The 21,769-nt window shown below is 42.8% G+C and overlaps 4 protein-coding genes across 4 annotated transcripts; 3 read left to right on the top strand and 1 right to left on the bottom strand.

The window, feature by feature from the left end:
- The first annotated feature begins 5,468 nt into the window (after positions 1-5,468).
- Positions 5,469-6,521, top strand: LOC117584218. The gene is made up of 2 exons (XM_034272997.1): positions 5,469-5,891; positions 5,959-6,521. Exons 1-2 carry the CDS (start codon positions 5,576-5,578, stop codon positions 6,315-6,317), a joined length of 675 nt encoding a protein of 224 aa, XP_034128888.1. The 5' UTR covers positions 5,469-5,575; the 3' UTR covers positions 6,318-6,521.
- Positions 6,522-11,091: 4,570 nt separating this feature from the next.
- On the top strand, positions 11,092-12,598 carry LOC117584174 (histone acetyltransferase Tip60-like). The gene is made up of 4 exons (XM_034272940.1): positions 11,092-11,173; positions 11,231-11,357; positions 11,414-12,260; positions 12,330-12,598. Exons 1-4 carry the CDS (start codon positions 11,135-11,137, stop codon positions 12,544-12,546), a joined length of 1,230 nt encoding a protein of 409 aa, XP_034128831.1. The 5' UTR covers positions 11,092-11,134; the 3' UTR covers positions 12,547-12,598.
- A 251-nt stretch (positions 12,599-12,849) lies between these two features.
- LOC117584030 (transcription initiation factor TFIID subunit 7-like) lies at positions 12,850-13,663 on the top strand. Its single transcript, XM_034272766.1, has 2 exons — positions 12,850-13,001; positions 13,073-13,663. The coding sequence occupies exons 1-2, from the start codon at positions 12,912-12,914 to the stop codon at positions 13,556-13,558; spliced, it is 576 nt and encodes a 191-aa protein (XP_034128657.1). The 5' UTR covers positions 12,850-12,911; the 3' UTR covers positions 13,559-13,663.
- Positions 13,664-13,665: 2 nt separating this feature from the next.
- On the bottom strand, positions 13,666-14,230 carry LOC117584031 (40S ribosomal protein S14a-like). The gene has a single exon (XM_034272767.1). The coding sequence runs from the start codon at positions 14,183-14,185 to the stop codon at positions 13,730-13,732; it is 456 nt and encodes a 151-aa protein (XP_034128658.1). The 5' UTR covers positions 14,186-14,230; the 3' UTR covers positions 13,666-13,729.
- Positions 14,231-21,769: the final 7,539 nt, after the last annotated feature.

Below are 21,769 nucleotides of genomic sequence, written 5' to 3'. Positions count from 1 at the left end.
CTTTTAATTTGATCAAATCCCACACTCTTCTCTCTCTCTCTCTCTCTCTGTCTAAATGACCTAGGGTTTCGAATCCGTTGTCATCGAATTTGATTTGATTGATTTCTGAAAAAACAAAAACCCAACGCAACCATAAATAACTTTACAGCTCGACTTTCCATCTGCTGACGATGCAAAAGCTAGGAAACCAACAACAAAAAGTTACATATGAAAGCGCTAGACTTAATGGAAGTTCTAAATACACTTTGGGGACACTAAACGTAGTACGTAATAACTGAGAGGAGATTGATTTGCTGTCCCTGATATTGTTTTCAAATAAATGTACCATCATTTTTGATGCATTTTTCCCTGCAACATTCCCAGCAAATCGCAAACTAAACTCTAAACAAATTAACACAAAAGGCAGAATGTAAGAATCTATCAAAACGAGTAGATAGTGTATCTATGTGTAAGGTATCCAGGCACACATCCACGAGGGAGTTTCTCCCTAAGGCTGACAGACAGTCAGACATACAGACACAGGAGGGCAGGAGGCGGCAGAGAGGACAGAGACATAAGCATATTACGATATTACACTGTCACCGGAAATAGCTATAACAACAGCAAAAACATGGCGAAGAAACTAGAGGGGAAAATAAAAGGAAAAGGCAAGCAGATTGTATGCGACAAATGGGAGATAATGTTACTGGTGAAAGGGGGACTAGGGAGATGTCTGGAGAAGTGGCATGAAATTGGGGCACTGTGATGAGCATGCGGAACCCGAATATGAACCCAAGCTGAAAGGTAAAGCGAATAGAGAGAGAAACATTGCCCAAATCAGACGGCCCGCTGTCTATGTGTGTCTGTGCGGCACATTATTTTAACATTTTATGCTGGCACAACGAAAGTCTGACAGTTGACTAGCGCAAAAAATATGCTCACACATATGTATAGCGGGTGGGCGCTGACTGGGAAAAATGAAGCCGGAAACGAGCACGAAAAGTGTTAAAGGAATCCTGAAACGAGCTCGAAAAGTGTTAAAAGAAACCCAACAACGAGTGCAGAAGGTAGGTATTCCTTTTGATATTCAATCAGCAGCACTCATATATTCATCATCATCATCAACAGCAGCAGCACTCATATCGTCATCATCACCAACCAACTCGCCTGCCTGACGGTCCCATCTCTGGGCGCACATTCCACATTCCACCTAGGCCATCATACATGATTGACAAACCAGATCACGTAGTGAATCAGTGATGAATGTTTTTATGCTTATTGTTGAGTTCACTGAGCGAAATGAGTTGTTTGTCTGTCCGTGGGCTCACGTATGTGCCAATGTGTGGGCATTAGCCAGCACGGCGCGTGGCACTTGTACTAGTAGTAGAGGCAGTGGGAGTGGGCAGTGGGCAGTGGGCAGTGGGCAGGACACGTGTTGGCCCTGATCTTTGTTCCAACAAAAGGAGTACAAATACAACAATTTGATGGCATTAATTCGTATAGTTTTCAGAATCAATTCGAACTGGTTACGAATATCAAATCAAGGAGCATTTCTAAATGTATTCAAATTTCGAATGAGATTTTGTGGCAAGAACTGATGTCATTGTTATAGGAACTGTCCGCTGTCACCTTTAGGCCACCTTTAATATACGTTTGTCTGCATCAAAATATACTCGAGCTAGTAGTGTTGACACCCACACACCTTAGTTGCATTTCAAAAAGAAATGCATCCTGTTTTCGATAAACCGCAAACAGCACAAAAATATGACTAATTTAAATTGTTTTTCAGCAAGGCTCAAGGGCTTCAAAGTAACCGAGAAACAGATACAAAAACTAAAAACCGCAGCCAGGGTTGCCAGCCACAACTGCGGCTGCTGTCTGCTGGCTGCTCTCTGTTGGCTGTTGCATTGTTCACTCTGCACAAAATGGCAATTGAAATTATTAACATTCATAACATTCATGAATGACAGTCATCGTCATCGCTGGGGCGAGCAATCGATGTGGTTTTCAAAAGGGTTCGAGTTCGGATGGATGTGTATAATAAATTAGGTTGATTGCTGTGGGTATTCGAGGCTCCCTCCATTTGCCCTTGCCCACTCCCCTCTGTGCAATTGCCTGTGATTACTTTGGGCAATACTTTTTCCCCTCCACAAAGCAAAATGTGAAAATATTTGTGTGGTGTGCAGGCACTCGTATATCTCAGAAAGGGAATCAACTCTTTCGGAATTTGATTACCAGTTTTTGTCCTTTGGCCCGTCATCAATTATTCGGCTGAGGGGGCAGCCAGTGGCAAGTGTCACGGGGACACTTGCCCTGAGGCAATCTGAGGAGAAGGAGAGCAACAATTGCAATAATTAGCGAATGATTTAAAACCGTCAGTAATCATCATTACCGATGTCGTCGTCGTGTCGTTGTCGTCTCGTTCTCATCTCCTCCTTTCCTCAGTTGATTTCTGGTTATGTGCCTGGTCCTGCTGCTGTTATTACGTCTGCTCCTGGTCTATTCGGTGCTGCCATAATTAACAAAGGCAGAAGGGACCAAACACCCGGCCGAAACACTGGCCCAGCCAGGCCCCATCCGAACCACTGGCCGGACCAACAAGACCGCAGGCATTTTCATTTCAGCTCGTGAAAATTTCAAGTGAAAATTTCGCCTGCGACCAGCGCTAATGACGATAAATTGCGTCGCCATCGTCGCACGGACAACTATAAATAAGTTACGCTTGGCTCCAGCACGGGTCCGACTTGACTCCTGACCCCATTTCATGGTGTATCGTGCCCCATCAATGTTAGGTGGCAGGCTTAAAAATGCTGCGCATTGCGCTTCTATTCCGCCACTGAATGTAATTTCGATTTATCAAATTTTAGATCGAAAGGGTTACTCGAATGCAGTCAGATTAGGCCAAACGCTATGAAATCTATAGAGCGGAAGAGAGGTTTTTGTGGTAATGAAAAATGTTGGAAGAATTTATAACAATTTAGATATGATTATGACCTATTAGAAAGCAGCACCATCTGGAGTATGATTCGGGATAAATACATCACTAGACAAGAGACGAGCAGATGAGTAGGACAAGCGGAGGACAAGCGGGAACTTTATTTAGTTATACTCAATCAGGGGACACAAACAACACTTCAGTTGTTGGCCAGTTTCAGTTTCAGCTCTACTGTTGGCCATGGCAATGGCACAGTAAATAGATGAAACGAAGTCTTCGCACTCTGAATGGAAGTTTACCCAATAGCAGTCGTAGACCCTGCCCCATTCGTCTATTCGTAGTCGTAGTCCTAGACCGAGTCAGTCACCCACTTGGTCAGTCACTTGTGCTGCACATTCAAGTGTCACTGATTTGAGGATAAGCACTTCACAGGCAACTTGATAGCCCTCTTTCCCCACTCTCTCTCTGGATTCCAGCAATGAGCCCACTCCGGGGACGGATTGAATTGATTCAGGTTGGGGTTGGTGTCGGTTGGTTGGTTGGTTGGTTGGTGGTCAGTCAGCCGTAGTTGAGAAAATATCACAGCAGTACGACGCTTTCATTCGAGTGCCACTCGTGCAAAACGAACTAATTTGAATATATAAAATCAACGGCAACAGCGGGCAAGGGGACAGGCAGGCAAGCAGGCAGACACCCTCACCCAGACTGTCAGGCAGATGGACCAACAGACAGACTTGCCAGCAGACTAGCAGACTGGAGCAGAGCAGAATGAATGACTGAAAATGACTGCCAAAGTGAAATTGATGAAAACAAAAGCCGTCATTATGCTGTAGCCATCTTTTTGTGCCGCTTTAATTGATATTCTCCTAGCCGTACGGAAATCAGTTGACCTCCCTGGAAAAGGGGCTTGCATTTGATTGAATGGAAGACATAAATAAATCTCATTTGAGAAGGCAAGAGTCGCTGGCAACTTATGAATTTGATTAGCTTTTGTGCATGATCTTTCAAGCTCTCCATTCAACAATTAAAACTTTAAGCAAACATTTTACACTTCCCCATTACACCACTTTGTCTTTGATCCCTTTTTAATATATTTGTGCACATTTTCCCTACAATTTCAATTAAAATATCCCCCGATCTCCAGTTAAGCCAGCAGGCACACACTTTTTATATATGTACGAGAGCTGCTACCCACAAAATGGCCATTCAAGGGCTGGCCAATAAATTAGCGCAAGTAATTTGTGCAATTAACTAAAAACAGTGAAAACCGCTATTAGTTCTCGATTCTATGCGCAAATGCAATCCATTGGCCATAAATTAAGCAAATGGCCAACGACTGACTAAGTCGCGTGGGGCAACCTTTCTTTCTGTGGAGTGTGGGGGCGTGGCAGGGTCAACTAATTTATGTTTTAACACACCCGCACATGCAAATTAGCGCACACACATATGGAATAAATTCAAGAAGAGAGAGTGCTTTGCATGTGAGAGTGTTGCGACGCTGAGATACTTGCTAATCAGGTGCGGCGTGTGAGGATTTAGATATCTATGGATAAAGGGTATGAGAAACACGCTCTAATCTTTTGATTTATTTTGTATTAGCAAATCAAACAACCAACTTCTTTCTAGCTATTACAAACATTTTCATAGGCACAACATACCCTCGTTTTCTGTAAATTTACATGGTGCAATAAATTCATATATTTAACAGCGGCACGGAGGTACGAGCTCAAGTTTGGTCTGAGGTCTGGGGCTGTGGTTCTCTGCGGTTCGGCGGCGACTGGCAACAACTGTTGACAAAATGAAATCAATAAATTTTGAGCGCAAATCAATTAAAATCCACTGAGAATACATCCGAAAGTTCTGCAACTCTCTATTCAACCCCAAAATGAAAATATTTGCCAATTTGCGGCTTTCACAAAATTAAATTTGCCCCACAAAAACGCCCACAACACACACACACACAACGTGAGGATTTCAGGGGTTAGTATAGGAACGAGTAATCTAATTTATTTATACGGCTTATTAAAATTGTTGTAAGTTGTAGTATTTAATTAAAATTCTTGTCAAATTTGATTTGTGAAATGTCGCTCGCCCAGTGCAGCTCTAAGGCAAAAGTGACAGTTCAACCAACAATTTATAAATCAAATTAAATGAATATTCTGTAAATATGCATGCGGAAATTCCACTGCACGGCAATTCCTACAAGTAGAATAAACAGAATATTTGCACATGAGACGCAAGTTTTTGTCTCTCCAAATTGAACATGAAATTTGATTAATGAAGTAAGCTGGATATAATGGATTTGTATAAAGGTAAATTAACCTTTAAATACTTTTTAATTGGAGCCTCTGATTGGTTTAAGACTTTGCCAACTGACCAGCTACAAAAACAGAGATTATGCTTTTTAGAAACAATATTGCTGGCTGTGTCTCAAGTAGTGCTGAAAGAACAGCTTACATTTGTGACAAAGTTGGCAAGTTTTATGTCAAAACATATCCTAAAAGTAAGTTTTTCTCAGCCTAAAATTCAGACATGGACTATCCATAGCACAAAGTAGGCCCAGACATTAGATTCGATCGTAGGTGTAAGGCTTTAAACAAAAAAGTAAAATCAGAATCGGAAATCGTAGAGCAAAAATAGTTTCATTGTAATATTTAAAAGATGTCCAACGAAATCAAACGCGTGGAAGGCGGGGAAGTTTCCAGAGGAGAATTTCCATCGACAGTCGGTGAAATCCGTTCCGCTGGAGACAACCGCCCTTGGGAAACATTCGATGAGAAGACCGGGGCAGCCGACGAGGCCCCCTGTTGCAGTAGCACTTTGCTTGGACTTGGGGCACCAACTCCAAGTCGCGCTGAGCCAGCACTGGCTGCCCCAGAAGACAATCGCACAAGCCAGACCAAACGGCTCAATCCGTTTGCTGCTGAATTTGTGCCAGGCGTCACAAATCACATAATTGCTGAGAAAATACAGGAATGTAAGTTTTAGGCCTCATCATCATCATAATACAGAGCTCCGATTAAAACTATTCCATTGATCTGCAGTTTCCTGCTATTCGCCATGGAGCATTATTGGCAGTCCGCAGAACATATCGTGTGGACCACGATACGATGGCATTTGGCGTGAGAGCAGCTTACAACAGCAGCTACCTCATCAGATCCAGGTTCAGGATCAGATATTAACAGAGCCGATGCAACCAACGCAAATCGAAAACGTTGAGGTTTCTCGAGACAAAGTAAAGCCATTGATGGCAAAGCGCCTACATGGGGATACGCAGCAGAAGCTGGAGCAGGAACAAGGGGACGATGTGGAGGAAGTACAGGAACCCCCTAAGGCAGCTAAAGGTATTCGGCGTTTCATCAAGATCCCTGCTGGGCTCAAACGACGCTGCAGCATCATGTAAAAGCCCTTGACACATGATCAGATAGAAAAAGCGCTTAAAAACCGAGATTATACGGGAAGTTGGGCAGAAACGGGAGGCGAATAAAGCAATAACACTTTGAGGCTAACAATCTTACAATTACAAAATCAGATAAAACACTTGACAAAAATATGCTAGCCCACTTCCAAAGTTAAGTCCGATTAAACCTCAATCAAAGCTGCGCAATTGAAGAATTTAAATCAATTAGGTTGCAATGCAATTAGAGCGCCTTTCAACAACTGCACATGAGAGAGCTCTCGTGCCAAATCCTATCAGCGAGTGCATTCAAGACAGCTTCGTTCAGAAAGGTAGCCTCTACGTATGACAGAATTTATAGTCGACATTTTAGCGCCTTAAACGGGTTTGTTTTACTATCCCTGGAGACGTGAAGAAGGCCTGCCCATGTCTTGCGTTGCCCTGCTGCTGCCTTCAGCTACTTTGTCCTGACTTTCTAATGATGTTGAATATGCATGGAAAACTTTTGCCTTACGCAAAATTTTCTTTCAGGGAACGAAAACTTGATTCACCTGTCTATGGGTTGCATGGACAACTTGCAACACGCACCAGCCGCGCAGCAGGCATCCTTTCCCCACGCATACCCCCTTTTGTATGTTAAGCAAAGTGGCGTCAACTTTCTTTTTAATGCGCGGTATTTGACAGATTAAAAGGGTATGCAGTAGTCGTGTATGCGTTAGTGACAGGTGATGTCGCTGGAAATGTTGTAATCAATTTCTGTTCTTCTGCTGCGGTCTGCTTAAGTAAAAGGCACTCGTTATATCCTCCCTGAGGTATCCTCTAGTCGCATAATCGATCACAGCATTGCTTGAAGCTCACAAGGTGGGGGAGAGAGGACCAGTGTGTGGCATAATGAGAAAACTTTCATGTCTCATTTAGAGAGGGCTGACAGCTATGTCGGCCAAACGGGTTGACTTCCACAAGACAATGGACGTGGTGTGTCCTTCACTGGCCTGTCCTGAATATGCTGATCTGCCCGGAATGTCCTGATCCGTTCTGTTATATTTGGATTCCAATTTCTCATGCGCATCTGCCCATGACTCTTGAATGATTTTAATGGCCAAAAGGAGGAGCATCTGCAGCTGCAGAAATTGTTGGTGGAAACAATTACCAAGTTGTATGCAAAAGCGCCAATGGAGGACGAAATTTTCACGCCGCTCAATGTCAGGCCAGGACATGTGGCAGGCACCACCTGCGCCACACACTCATACCCAATGCTTGGCCGACAAAAAGGATTGGCAATTTTGTGCCAATTTTCTCCGCCTTCTGTTTGTTTATGAAACAAGTCACGTAAACGTTGTTGTTGTCCTCGTGGAGACCCGTTCCCATGCCGCCTCTATATCTCTGCCGGGGGCGTTGAACCGGGGAACTCACACTCAGATATCGGGCTAAATGGGCGTGCCATCACCTTGTTGTGTGCCGGGTCCTTGGTCTTTGCAACCTGCTCCCTGCTCTTCCCGGCGATTGTCATTGGCATCGAGAATTTAGCAATTGGCAAACGTCACGAAAGCAGCACCAAAAAAACAAAAACTTTCACGATCTTTCGCACCCTTCCCTTTGGCCGCCTACTGATTTTTGATTTGCAAAAGTTTCTCTCTTGCTTTTCCTATTTCCATTTGTTTTTTGTTGCCTGTTTGTTTTGTGCCCTGTTTATTGTATAAAATGTATGCTCGTATATTGTGCAATTGAAAAAGTTTGTCATATTTCACTGATTTTCCGCTTGTTCCGTGAGCATTACAGTGCGTTCCATCGCTGTAGGGATAGCTGAAGTAGAGCAGGACTATGTTGTCTTACCATTCAACAGCATTTAAAGCTCCAGCTTAATTTAAAATTCTTTAAGCAGCTCCAAGAAATCATTTTGTTTTGCAACCGTCTCTTCGCTTTTGAAGCGCACTGTACGGTGGTTAGCTCTTCACCGATGTAGAACAGGCCGCAACCAGAATGTTGAAATAAGGGGAAACCAGAGCCGTTGGCAGAAACCATTATTTATGCATCGATTTCAAATCACTAAAAACAGAAACAAAACAATTAAAGAAAAAAAAGGAAAGTTTCGAATAAACACAATAACCAAACGGAAGGCGGCAAATAAATAGACAACAGCGTCGAAAATGGGCAAACAATGCCTTTTAATAAATATCCATACACGTATGCATATGAATGTTAGGATATGTAGTATATATTGAAATGAATTTCATGAAATTTATGTCACGATGTGGCACTCAGTTTAGAGACCAACAAAAAGTTTGTCTTATCAAAAAAGTCATTACTAATAGTTATTAATAAGAACAGAATATAGAAATATTAAGTTTATTCGAACTATCCTCATCACTGTTAGTATTTAAAGTATTTTCCTCTTTGCAGCGGTTATTTCGCTTGCGTGATTTTTCCGAAGCCTATTTTCCCAATTCAAATAAACGCTGAAAGCAGATTTGATAGAATATGAGTATGAGAATTAGATATGGATCAATAAAACAAAAGAGAGACGGAAAGTATTTCCATACAACATCCCGTCATCTTAGGTCGAGATTGTAACTCAAAGTACTTAAAATAAGGTTGACTGTCCAGGATGACGGTCTGAAGTTTGTCTGGAAATTACTGCACATGTATACATGCATATATTTACATAATGTTAAATAGCTCGCCGGCGGATGTATGTATGTATGTATGTATTTATGCACATCGAAGAACACCATCTAACAAGAAACAACGCGCCTCTTCAAGATTATGGCTCTGCAGATAGTCACCAATGTAGCAACCAATAATAATTGTATATCAGATCAGAAATAGTCGGTTTGGTTCCATGAGGAAAAAAAAAAGTTAGATTATGTCGAGTAGTGTAATCTTTCTTCTTCTCTTCCCCCCTCACCAATTACAGTTATCCAAAGATCACAATGTGCTGGAACCAAACGTTAGCTTTGCCCTCCTCACTCCTCCTCCAGCATTGACAAGTACCGTTCGTTTCGGTTTCGTGTTTTCTTTCTCTGACCATTCGGTCGCTTTCAGCTCCTTCTGCTCCCTCTCCCCGCACAAACCATTCGAAAATGCAAGGCTAAGGGGAAGCGAAAGAGACAGGGGGAGTTGGCAGCACTTTTAGTTAAATTGAGCAACAAACACATTTGGCAGTAAAAATGATTCCACTTCCAGTTGTAGACGCCACCCACCCCAGCGCTAGAAATCTTTTCGAACTTCTTTCCTCTATCTCTCTCACACTCACCACACGACGTGCAATCCTTTCCATCGAGACGACTACTCTCTGCTTGCCCTTGCCCACTCCACCAACAACTTATTCAGAACGACGGCAATGGAGGCGCACAGAATTGGCGGTATGTTTTAAGCAAGGTTACGTATTCGCGCCTTTCGAGGTGGATATTGTTTAATCAATCTCTCGTACGTTTTTGTACGAAGCTAAAGCGCGAGTGTTTAAACGCTATTTATTAAATATATGTGGTCGACTCTAATCTCTGGAAGTGCGTCACATTGTATTGATATACCTTGCAAGACTCTTCACTCACTCGCTTTCTCACTCACTCTAACTTGGACTGCACAGTCCCTTCCAAAAAAAATGCCCGCCGCAATGCGCTTGGGAGGAGTTTTGCACATTCCAACAGATTTATTTCACTCGAAATAGTTTCATTTTAGTTGCGTTATTGTTATTGTTGTTTGTTGTTGCAATTGTTGTACACTTGTTGTTTTTGTTTCTATTATTGTAAGGGTTATTGTTTGCCAGGAGTGACTGTACAAAGTTTTTCTATTATTTTTAAATTTAACTTTGCCATTTGTTTGATTTTCATGGCTGTTCATGTGTGTGTGGCTCTGCAGGGGGTGGCCCCTTTTGGAGGGGAATTTAAAAGGGTTTCATGCATACAAGTTTTAGTATTTACCAAGCTGTTCCTTTTTGTTGTGCGTGGCGTTGTTTCCTGTCCGTTTTCCAATATATCACAACAGCCGTCCAAAATGCAGAATTCAAACTGACACGCCAATTCACTTACATATGCAAATTCTGGTTAAGAGGGATATGTACACTGATCTACTACAGATAATGCGAACTTAAATCTATAACCAAAAAAAAAGCACATGGAAACTTATTTCGGTTGGCATACTTATTTATGTATGTATGTGTGTACATATTGTATGTACGCATAGGCAGGCTATCACAACAGTTGTAGAAGGGAATAAACTATGCGTTTAAACAATTTAACCAAAACTTGATACTTGACGATCCGATGTTAGCAAATTTGAAATAACTAACAAGCGATTAACGATGATTAAACTCGCTCCGAATTAAAAATGAAATGTGCATTAAAACCACATGTGATGACTGTGTTACCGTACACCAAAATCGATCGAAGTCAGCAATATTGCCACTTAGTTAAGTTAAGGTATACAATTAAACCAGAGGAGCAATTAAAGTCAATTTGGCTTTTAATCAATGGTTTTAATAGTTGAACTAATAAAACTGTCAAAAATATGGAAATTATCTCTTAAGCTTGTTTCTTATCGATATATATCGCATAGAGTCGGCAGGTAGTTCTACACAAATAGAAATAAAATGATTACAAACCGTTGCAGAGGAATGAATATTAATTTTTAAAAGGTGTTTTAGGCCAGTATCCATTTCATATTACGTAACGTGGGTATTTAGCAGATTTCTATCGATATACGGCAGGCTACTTTCGACTGCGGCCATACGGCAGCCCTGGCGATCCACGTTGCCGAACAAAAAAAAACAGTTCTCAAAGTTGACCCATATTTGGCCGCCCAAGTAAATAATTGATATAAGCAGGATGAGTAAAATACGAACTTCCTTTGTCTGCAAATCCGCGGTAAGTGGAGATATCGCTAGATACTTTCCATATAAATATTCTCTTCTGGATCCTCAGGCGCAGTTGGAAGAAGGCTGCACTCTGTCTGTGCGTATGGAAGCGACTGGAATGTGGAAGACGGCAGACATTTTGAGCATAAAAACAGAGGGAGGCAAGCGCCAGTACTATGTGCACTTTTTGCAATGTAAGTATGTGTGATGAACTGTGCAAATGAATTAATTTACAGTAAATGGATCGCAGTTGACAAGCGTCTGGATGACTGGGTCGTGGAAGAGGATCTGAACTTGTCTTCTGTGAGATTTCCTAGCAACCGACAGCGGCAAACTACGAAGTGTTCTACGGAAAAGCGAGAGTTGGCCGATGAGAATCTCCCCGTCGCCAATGAGACGATGACTAGGTCGAAGCAATCCAAACTGCAGCAGAAGTCGGTAAATGAAATCAAGGCCATCAAGAATGTTCAGTGGATTGAGCTGGGAAAGCATCGCATCAAACCCTGGTACTTCTCACCATATCCCCAGGTAATGTGCGCCCAGCCGTGCATCTACTTGTGCGAGTGGTGCCTGAAGTACGTGATGAATGCCACATGCCTGGCTCGCCATTTGGTTAAGTGCAATCTTCGCCATCCGCCTGGCGAGGAAATCTACCGCAAGGATACCATATCCTTCTTCGAGATCGACGGACGCCGGAGCAGGACCTACGCACAGAATCTCTGCCTGCTAAGCAAGCTTTTCCTGGACGAAAAGACTCTGTGTTACGACACGGATCCCTTCCTGTTCTACATAATGACTGTGTTCGACTCGCGCGGCTTTCACATTGTGGGATATTTCTCTAAGGAGAAGACTAGCGACGAGAACAACTTGGCGTGTGTTTTGACTCTGCCTCCGTACCAGCGGCTGGGCTATGGCCGCCTGCTCATCGAGCTCAGCTACGAGTTGTCAAAGTGTGAGAGGAAGACGGGCTCGCCGGAGAAGCCGCTCTCGGACCTGGGACTCTTGTCTTATCGCTCCTACTGGTCCCAGGCCATACTTGACGTACTTATCAAACAGAAATACACCGATTCGGAAAATGAGATTACCATTTCTATTAAGTATACGGCTAAAGAGCATAGCATCGACTTTACATCTACTAACTGTACTAATTTTTTTACCCTTAACAGTGAAATCTCTGAGAAAACTTCCATCAACCCAGATGATGTGACCTCCACGCTGCGGGATTTGAAAATGATCGTGTACTATAAGAGCCAACACGTTCTCTGCGTCAAAAGCGATGTTGTTAAGAATCATCTGAAAGACAAGTCTAAGCCCCAAGTTCGCATTGATGCCAGTTGCCTGCACTGGGTGCCCAAGGAGTGGAACAGTTCAATAAAGCACTAGATATTAAACAAAACGTATTAATAAGCTTAAGTAAAACTCTTCTTAATTCTGATTTTCCCACTGTAAACAAAAGCAAAGTTACTATTGGATCGACAGTCCCGTAATAAATATACCAGACTTCATTTAAGAAGTTGGCGAGGGCACGCACGGCCCACGCAAGGGTTACAGAGTCTTTGTTGTTCTTGTTGGTTGGTTAGTTCATCGTAGTTCATAGTTGGAGGTTCATTAAGGTGTTCCTGGTTCGGAACCAGTCGTTCATAAGCGAGAAGTGTCAAGCCGAGTAGCTCGTGACAAATTCGTAGATTGTCAAAAAGTTTTAACAACTGGCAAAAAAAACTATTCAGCAACAGAATTAATTAACAAAAATGGATTCAATAAACTATCAACAAAACTCGGACGAGCGTAGCAATGAGGAAATTGAGTTAGAGGGTCAGTTCATAATGCGAGTTCCAGAGGTAAGCAGATTGATTTGGTGGATGTGTCGTGGGCGCAAGTCCGTTTTATATTCCATACTTTCGCAATGCAGGATCGTGCCGAGACCATACACAAGGCCATCCGCGATGGAAATGTACACAAGAAACTGAGCATTGCAATGAACAAGGACCTGCGTCACGGCGAGGTTTGGCTGGAAGGCTCTAAGCTCCACACAAAGCTCGTCGACCTGCCCTCCATTGTGGAGAGCTATAAGACGTCAGACAAGGAGACATTTTACAAGACAGCAGACATTTCCCAGATGCTCATATGCACCGGGCAGCCACAGGAACTGGAATGCAAATCATCAGATTCAGACGAGGAGATAGCCAATAAACTGCGCAAAAGCTACTTGTATCCACATGGCGTTACTTGTCCCCTGAAGAACTTGCGCAAGCGTCGATTCCGCAAGAAAATGCTGAAGACTCCGGAAATGCCTGCAGCCGATGTCTCGCAGGAGTTGAAGTGTCTGCTAGCCGCGGACAGCCTGGCTGAAAGCTACAAATACGAGCTTGTCGACGAGTCCGACGACAGTCAGTAGTCTGCCAGGAGACTACTCACTATTGATATTAGCATTATCTATTACATTTAGCATGTTTTGTGCACAAACCTCACAGAGGAAAATTATATAATTATAGAACTATAATAGACTTTTCAGTTTATTTATTCATAGTGAACTTATGTGCAGCGCAGATAATACATTGAAATGCGCTTACAGACGGCGACCACGACGACCGCCTTTCCTGCGGGTGCCATCAGAGGGGATTGGAGTGAAGTCCTCGATACGACCAATCTTCATTCCCGAACGGGCCAGGGCACGCAGAGCAGACTGTGCACCAGGTCCGGGTGTCTTGTTCTTGTTGCCGCCAGTAGCACGCAGATTAATTTTTAGGGCGGTGATGCCAAGTGTCTTGCACTTCTCCGCGACATCCTGAGCAGCTAGCATAGCAGCGTAGGGCGATGCCTCGTCGCGATCAGCCTTCACTTTCATGCCGCCAGTGACGCGGACAATGGTTTCGCGCCCGGACAAGTCGGTGACGTGGACAAATGTGTCGTTGAAGCTGGAAAAGATGTGGGCCACGCCAAAGACCTCCTCGCCGTCGCAAACCTGCGGTCCCAGGCGGACCAGCTCATCTTCCTTCTGGGCCTTCGATTTTCTGGGAGCCATTCTGCAGTCGCTTGAGTCGAATACGAGTGGTTCACAGAGTTTTTTTTTTTAAATGTTTCGTGAAAGCTCAGTGTTGAGTAGGAGATTTTTTCTTCGTCGATTATTCGATGTTCCTGCTGCTCAAAATTTGAGCAACAGCTAACCCCATGAATTTCAATTGGAAAATCAGTGTTTTTAGTTCAATTAAATTTAAATAATGGAAAAATCAGAATATTTCTGTAAAATTTATTCGGCATTCACAAAGTTTCCAAAATACATCCAACAAAAATACCCTTAATGATATTTTCGAAGAAAAAATAACACTTAAAAATGTGTATCGATATACGTACACCATCGGCAAGAAGCGACAGAAGAATAAATTTGCCTGCGGAAAATACAGAAAGTAATAGTGGTGCAGACAGAAGCTACTACCGGAAGTAAGTATCCATGCGTATGTATGTATATTTACCTGAGTGTCTTATGAATTTGCACGTTTTAAGGAACTTTGTTGAAGAACGAGAACTAGAGCAATATGTGTATACTGATGAAAAGGAAAGCAATGCTTGTGGATCACCTACATAAGGCCACAAAGCCGGCAAAGGAACAAATAAGAACATAAATGCGTATTTACTCGGCATCCACACACTCTTTGTGCTCAGTCGGTCGTGGACCCCGAAGTACAAGACGATTTCATCCAGAAAAAGAAAGAATTAACACGGATATGCCCGACTAATTGCTTTTGCATCAGCAGCTGTATTCGTGATTGCCTATAAAGTACCAGATATATGTACATATTTCAAAGAACGCATTGTCCCGATCAAGGAATTAATTTGCTGCGAGTTCATTATGTTTGGGTTCATCTGGTTCCTCATGAGTTTCTGTCTACACGTGCTTTCTCATGATCAATCAGAAATGTACATATGTAAATATGCATGTTATTCCATTTCTAGAGAATCTTGTAATAATTACGTATGGTCATCCATGTGCAGTTCCTTTCCACACTGCTTTTCGTTTTCCATTCCCGTTTCCATTTAGCTTTCTGACTTCCTCTCGCCACCCACGGCACGGCTGAAACACCCTACATCTACCCCAGTGTACCTTTCTGCTCCTCTAAACAAACACACCCAGTCAAGGTGGCCAAATTACTGCCGGTTGGCTGTTGTAGTTGTCGTTGCTGTTGGTGTCAGTGTTGCCACCTTGTCGGCGAAAAGCAAGAAAAAATTGTGAGCGAACGAAAGAGAAAGAACAGTAGTACTGCTGCAAATGTTGCATTTGCATGCATGGCCAGTCGGGGTCCTCCTGACCCCCCGGTTCAACGTTTCCATCCACATTCCGGCCACCTTGTTCAAACTAGCCGTCGCACAGTGGGACGTTTTCTCGTAAAAGTGTTTTTGATACCAAACTTTTTATTGCCATACATAATCTAATTATGATCATACATTCCTACATAAATATATATAAATATATATGTATGTATATTGTTTTATTTGCAATTGATATCGAATCTTGAATCTATTGCATTATCTTTTTCTAACTTGTTCAATCGCTTCCTTTTGCAGACCACTGTGCGTTGGCCAGTTCGAAGCACACACACACACACACTGATACAGGTGAACTGTGTCGCTGCTATTTAGACAAGTGACATATGGCACACGGAGCGAGAAAGAGAAGGAACGAGAGAGGGTGAGACAGAGTGAGTGCGAGAGAGGAAGACACGCACACACACACACGTGGCAGCTTCATGCAACATGCAAAATGGTGTGTCAAAAAGGAAAGCCGCGTCGGTTTCTGTTTGCCCCACCTACGCCCACCCATCCATCCGTTCCTCACTCTCCTCCGACTGTTCGGCTGCAGCAAACGGATAGCAAAGGACTTTGCTGCAGCCGCCAGCGCACAGTGGTACATGGCTAATGAGGTGCATGAGGTAGAATTGCATCCCAAAAGAGAGTCTTTAAATACATAATCACAATTTGCTGTCTTGTCACACAAAAAAGCTGGTCTATAAGAACCCAATGGCAATAATATCGTCGGAATATGGCTTCTAATATAATGTTTCTCACCTGTGCGGCCGCTTCAGTCCAACACCTGCGGCACCGGTTCCAGCACCGTCGCACGGGCTTAAAGAGGAAGCTTTGGCAGAGCGCAAATTGCAGGAAGCAACGGGCAGCGCAGCAAACAAACAGACACACGGTTGGACAAACAAACAAAAAACCAAACAGAACTAAACAACAAACTTGTGTGCGAATCTTTAGTTTCGTGACGTATATTTTTTACTGCTGCTGCTACTGCTGCTATTGCTGCTGTTTTGGCCGTTTCCCGGTTTACCGGTTTGGGCCCTTGTTTTTGACACAGTTCAGGGGAGCAGTCACCGTTATTTTCGTAGTTCTCTTGGTTCGGTATGGTCATTTTTTATTTTGCTCCTGCTGTTGCTTTCCGCTTTTAGTTGCAATTAAACAAGCTACTGCCGAAGCAGACGAGGCAGAAAGTCCAACAGCGGACCAGAGAAACATCGCTCATCAGTGCAATGTCCAATTTGCATGCATTTCATTCTATCTCTATATCTCCATCTCTCCCGTATCTCATGTTCCTTGTTTTTTTCAGCTGTAACTCACAATCAGTATAGGACCAGATATTTGAGACATTTGTTTGTCTGTGTTTTAGAATGTTGTATGTTCGGCTTGTTGCTTGAAATTGAATAAAAACATTCGCGAATCGCAGCAAACTTGAAAATGCTTTAAAGAAGACAGAAATGTTTTAGAGTTCACCCATCGAAAATCAACTTTTTCTACCGATTGCTTAACACAAGAGACAATAAAAGCGCTTATGTATTTCCCCTGACTGGCTAACTGCCACTTAATTTATCAAATAAAAATATGGCAAAAATACAGCCTCAATCAATTAATACTCGTTTATTCCAAATGAAAGAAATCGGAGATTGTTTTTCATTAGTAATTCATAAATTTCATAACGGCCAGGTCACGACGGGCTTATCAATTACATTCACGATTGAAAAACATTCCATGTTAAAATTCAATCAAAGTTGACGTCTGTCGATTAGCACCAGCCACTGGGAGTTCCATCCAAAAATGGTAGAAAAAGATCTACAGAAAAAAATGGAAAAACATTGAGCCGTAAATATTTACCTATAAAAATGGTTTAAGCATTTTATGTTGGCACAGCAGTTGCCATGACGGAATATACACTTATGTATGTATATACGATATACGTAAAAGTGGGAGCAAAGTTAAGGCGCGGACTTTACATATGTACGTATGTATGTATATTTTTTTGGAGCGACAAAATTAAATTAAACATTTTTTTATGCCTCTCTTCGGTTCGGTTGGATTCTGGGTTTCCTGGGTTTCCTGGGTTTCCCGGGGAGTTGCGTGGCTTGACAGGCGCCAGGCAAATAAATTTCTGTTTCGTTGGGTTGTGTATCGCATGACATATGCATCAAAGTGTGTGGCATGTGGCGGGGGGCGGGGTTTGAGGCCGCATGGGGGCGTATCACATGCCTGTCGCAGCTGTCAATAAGTGCGCCGAGTCGACGTTAAAAATCAGGCATTAAAATATGCCGTTAAAAATGCAGATCATCTCCCTTATGCCCGTACCCCAACTATGCCCTTTGTTAATGCGTTGCATAACCCATAGCTGGGAGTGTTTCACTTGCATGTGGCAAGTAAATTTAATGCGATACATGATGCAAACTTTGTACCGAATCGGGCATCGATATTGTATGCTCCCACAACATCAGCCACACAAAGGAATGCCCCAAAGTTTTGGCTTAATTTTAATTTGTTGCAAACTTTGGAGCTGAATGAAACTAATGGGATGCTGATGGGATCTTCCAAATATGTACATACATACATGCATAAGTGCATGAATGTATTTAGAGGAGAGGGTCGCTCAGAGAGTTTGAATAGAAGATAGATACTAGAGCGGATGCATTTTGTTAGGCAACCCTCGTCTTGATGCTTGCGAGAATGAGGAAAACTCCAATTGGATGTGTGGCCCGTGCCAGAGAAAAGTTTTTAAATAGTTACACAAACTGCAAAACGCTTTTCGTTTTGCTTGCTGGCCAGTCAAAACGGATTTTCCACCATTCTGGCCAAGCATTTGCCATTGCCATTGCACTTCGATTTCGATTTGGCTGCACAGAAAAGCACACAGAAGTTTTATGAAAGAAAATGAAATGAAAATCCTGATCCGAGTCCCCATTCCATTTCGCCATCCGCAATCCCTCAAAGCTTCTCAAACTAAACAAATCTTTAGTTTTTGGCTTTAACTTTGAGGAAACAATTAAATGGAACTCCAAGTAAAAAAAAAAACCCAAAAGAGAAAAGATTTCCGGGTCAGAATCCTTTAAGCAAACACTTAAAAACCTAGGAGCGGAAAGTTTCCTCTTTCCTGAAGCAATTAGTAGCTGGAGAGGAAATAATGTTCTACTCTGAAATCGAATCGGACAGTGGCACACTCATTAGGACCTCCCGTCATGCAGCGAGTGAGCCAAATGTATTAATAAAATAATAATTAAATGTGTCAAAGTTTCCAAAGAGTAATTAATTATAATTACATAGACAAAACTTGACCAAATCACATTCACAAATTCACAGGAAATTCGAGACAAACAGTGAAGGTATCGCATGAAGGACACTATGAATGATATCCCTAGGAATCTGATTTTCTTACTCTATGAAACTAATAGAATGTTCGTCTAGGGTTTCACTGTTTAAGCCAAACAAAGAGCGCAAAACTTTTCTTATTGGCCGGCTCACATTAAATGTTTAATGGGCTTGGGTGACAAAGCACCTGCTCGTGCAGGAACAACAAAATATGGTCGAGGAAAGTTAAATTCGAGTTGGTTTTGACCCAAACATGCCCTAGTTTTGTGGTAGTTCTGATAGAAAATAATAATTATATCGTTAATTAGAGGATAGAATGGAATAAGCATTTATTTATTTTATGTTATCCCTCAGTGCTCGACTCTTTGTATCTATAATTTTATAGGTGTGTCAATAACTTCCTTCCTGTCGATGCTTTAGTTATATTTAACTCTTTCCTTCTCATACAATTTCGTACAGGGTATTCAATCCCCCTCAACCACATAGTACATGGCCCTGGACCTGGCAGGAAAGTTTTGCTCGGTTTTGTGCTTTGGGTTGGGGGTCACACCCAATCCATCAGTTAATAAAAATGTGACAAAATGAATCGTTAGCAAGAGAAACTTGGGGCAGAGTGTGAGTGAGTGAGTGAGTGAAAAGGTTGTGCCCAGAGGGAGAGCACACTGAAAAATAATAAATCATAGGCAGCTCGGACAAATGGCCAGAGCCAATTCGAACCAAAGCTTAAAGTCAACCCATAAAGTGCACCTGTGTGGGCGAGTATCTCTGTGTGGCAAGCTGAGCTGCAAACAGCAGCTGGCAACAATTTGCTACGTGCCTACGCTGCGCTTTCCCGACAACTATTTTCCCAGCCAAAAACGTATTACAACACTGAGGGAAGGAAGGAACAGAGCATGGCGTGAGGGGCTTGCTCATGTGTGCAGCAAATGAGTTTAATCACCTTCGAGAAAGTGCAAAAATGGGCAGGAGAGGAGACAAAATACAGTGAGACTACTACTTCCAGACCCGCCAATAACTGCTAATGTCAGTCAACATATAAAGATACTTCACTGTACTTGCATCTTTACGCATCCTCCAAGACAGTTGACATAGTTTCTGAAGGCGTTGTAATTGAAGTGTTGCTTAAACAAAAGCTAAAACTTAAATTGCTGTGAAATTGTCTGTGCCGAGCTGCAGTCACTCCCATTCATCCCCACTGAAAAATGGCAAACGTTTGCCGTTTTTTTTTTTACTTTTCTGGTTAGTTGTTGGTGTGGCGGCTCCTACTCAAGTTGCAAGTTGCACAAACTCCAAAGGAGCACAAGAGGAGAGGGCTCAGCGCACGGCGCTCTGGTGCGGCAACATTTATGGCGTCGGCAACGTTGCTTAACTGCTCCAAGAGCCACTTGACGCAATGCTTTGACCAAGTAGCGGGTGACAAGCCAAGCGCTTTGTGGCTGTCAAGTGGCTCCAGCTTCCCTTTCCCCTTCCCTTTCCCTTTCCTTTCTTGCGTTTTTTTTTTTGGTGCTGATACTCGTACTCGCTTCGACTCCACACATAAGTGTACTTGGCCCGGGACCGGGACACAGAGACTGCAACAAAGTTGCCTCTTGGATCGTTTCAGCAGTGGTAACAAATTGCAGTTTGGTTTGGCGACAGAAAGCGACTTTAACTGTTGACCTTGGTTGCATATTGTGAGTACCTACTGTGCACTGTACTGTGATGCATTGAATGATTTTGAATACATTTTGAATGTCTATAAAAAGATCCGTTCTAGATCATTTCTTACTTCTGTGCACAATTACATACCAAAAGATCATTGCAATGACTTTCCAACCACAGTGCAGATTGACAATCCACGGGCAGAGACGTTCCTGCGCGACGACTATGACGACATCGAGGATGGACACTTTGTCAAAATGTTGCCCCATCCCTTTTGCTGTTTGCCAAATTAAATCTAAACCATTGCCCACAAAAGCGCAACATCTTACCAAACTGAAAAGTGGCGAAGTTAGAGCCGGAGTGGATTGCGAGTGTATGTACAGTTGTGCTTGCAGGCAACTATCGATTGGTGCCAAGCACAGATGTAGCACACTTTGTGGCTGGAGGAAGTCAAAGAATAGTCGGGGGTGGACAGAGAGAGAGAGCGAAAGAGGGAGGAGAGTGGAGGCAAGCAAAGAAAAAATAAACTTTTGCTAATACAATAATAAAAAGTTACTACGTGCAGTGTTGCAAAAGTAAGAAAGGCAGACAGGGGGTACGGGACAGGAGACGGGCGTAAAGCTAAAGCAAAATAACATAAAAAATTTAAGTGAAAACTTTTGCTCCAATCTGCAGGTTTTGCTGGTTTCAATCTCTCCTTTCTCTCCGCGCCTCACACTCGTCAAGAGAAGTTGCAGCAAAAGTTTTGCCTAACGCTAACCTTTAAGGTAAGCACTGACGGGAGGCGTGTCGGCTTAATGTTGCACGTTGGACGCGACACTGATTAGATTTATCAGCGGCAAAGGAATCAAGTTGCACATGACAAGTTGCAGGCAGCAAAGGAAGAGAGTGAGCTGCTGCAACTTATGCAAAAATCCACCACAGCAATCAAAATTCAATCAGACAGCAGCTGAAGCCGCAACTGCCACCGCTAGTGGTAGCAACAGTTGTCAATTGGTTGTGGCGTATGCGGCGTATGCGTATGCGTAATGTGCAACAGTTTCCGGCGCTGATTGGTGGTGCAACATGACAGGACACAGCACGACATTTCAGTAATGAGTGGAAAACAAGGATGTCAGTGGATTGACTTCGTTATTGGATTACAGAAGACACCACAGCACTGTTTCCGGAAGAATGACAGAACCCTAATCGAATTGCAGCATTTCCCCCGATAAACGAGGAAGGGCCTGCCATAAGCTCATCAACACGCAAAAGGCTTCGAGGGGCATGTCCGTCTTTCATCTAACGCATAGATCTGCTGGCTGCTTGTTTTACAATATCTCACAAATATCACGCTTCCCAA

Source organism: Drosophila guanche, unplaced genomic scaffold, assembly GCF_900245975.1.
Source record: "Drosophila guanche unplaced genomic scaffold, DGUA_6, whole genome shotgun sequence".
In the NCBI taxonomy this organism is placed as follows: domain Eukaryota; kingdom Metazoa; phylum Arthropoda; class Insecta; order Diptera; family Drosophilidae; genus Drosophila; species Drosophila guanche.
Note: the sequence above shows the minus strand (reverse complement) of the source record. Positions and strands in the feature narration are given on the sequence as shown.

Excerpts from the sequence above, each read along its gene's own strand:
- LOC117584030 (XM_034272766.1), top strand. The coding sequence starts at position 12,912 with ATGGATTCAATAAACTATCAACAAAACTCGGACGAGCGTAGCAATGAG. Across the intron at positions 13,002-13,072 it reads TCATAATGCGAGTTCCAGAG|GATCGTGCCGAGACCATACA; the intron begins GTAAGCAGATTG and ends TTCGCAATGCAG.
- LOC117584218 (XM_034272997.1), top strand. The coding sequence starts at position 5,576 with ATGTCCAACGAAATCAAACGCGTGGAAGGCGGGGAAGTTTCCAGAGGA. Across the intron at positions 5,892-5,958 it reads TGCTGAGAAAATACAGGAAT|TTTCCTGCTATTCGCCATGG; the intron begins GTAAGTTTTAGG and ends ATTGATCTGCAG.
- LOC117584174 (XM_034272940.1), top strand. The coding sequence starts at position 11,135 with ATGAGTAAAATACGAACTTCCTTTGTCTGCAAATCCGCG. Across the intron at positions 11,174-11,230 it reads CCTTTGTCTGCAAATCCGCG|GCGCAGTTGGAAGAAGGCTG; the intron begins GTAAGTGGAGAT and ends CTGGATCCTCAG. Across the intron at positions 11,358-11,413 it reads CTATGTGCACTTTTTGCAAT|TTGACAAGCGTCTGGATGAC; the intron begins GTAAGTATGTGT and ends AATGGATCGCAG.
- LOC117584031 (XM_034272767.1), bottom strand. The coding sequence starts at position 14,185 with ATGGCTCCCAGAAAATCGAAGGCCCAGAAGGAAGATGAGCTGGTCCGC.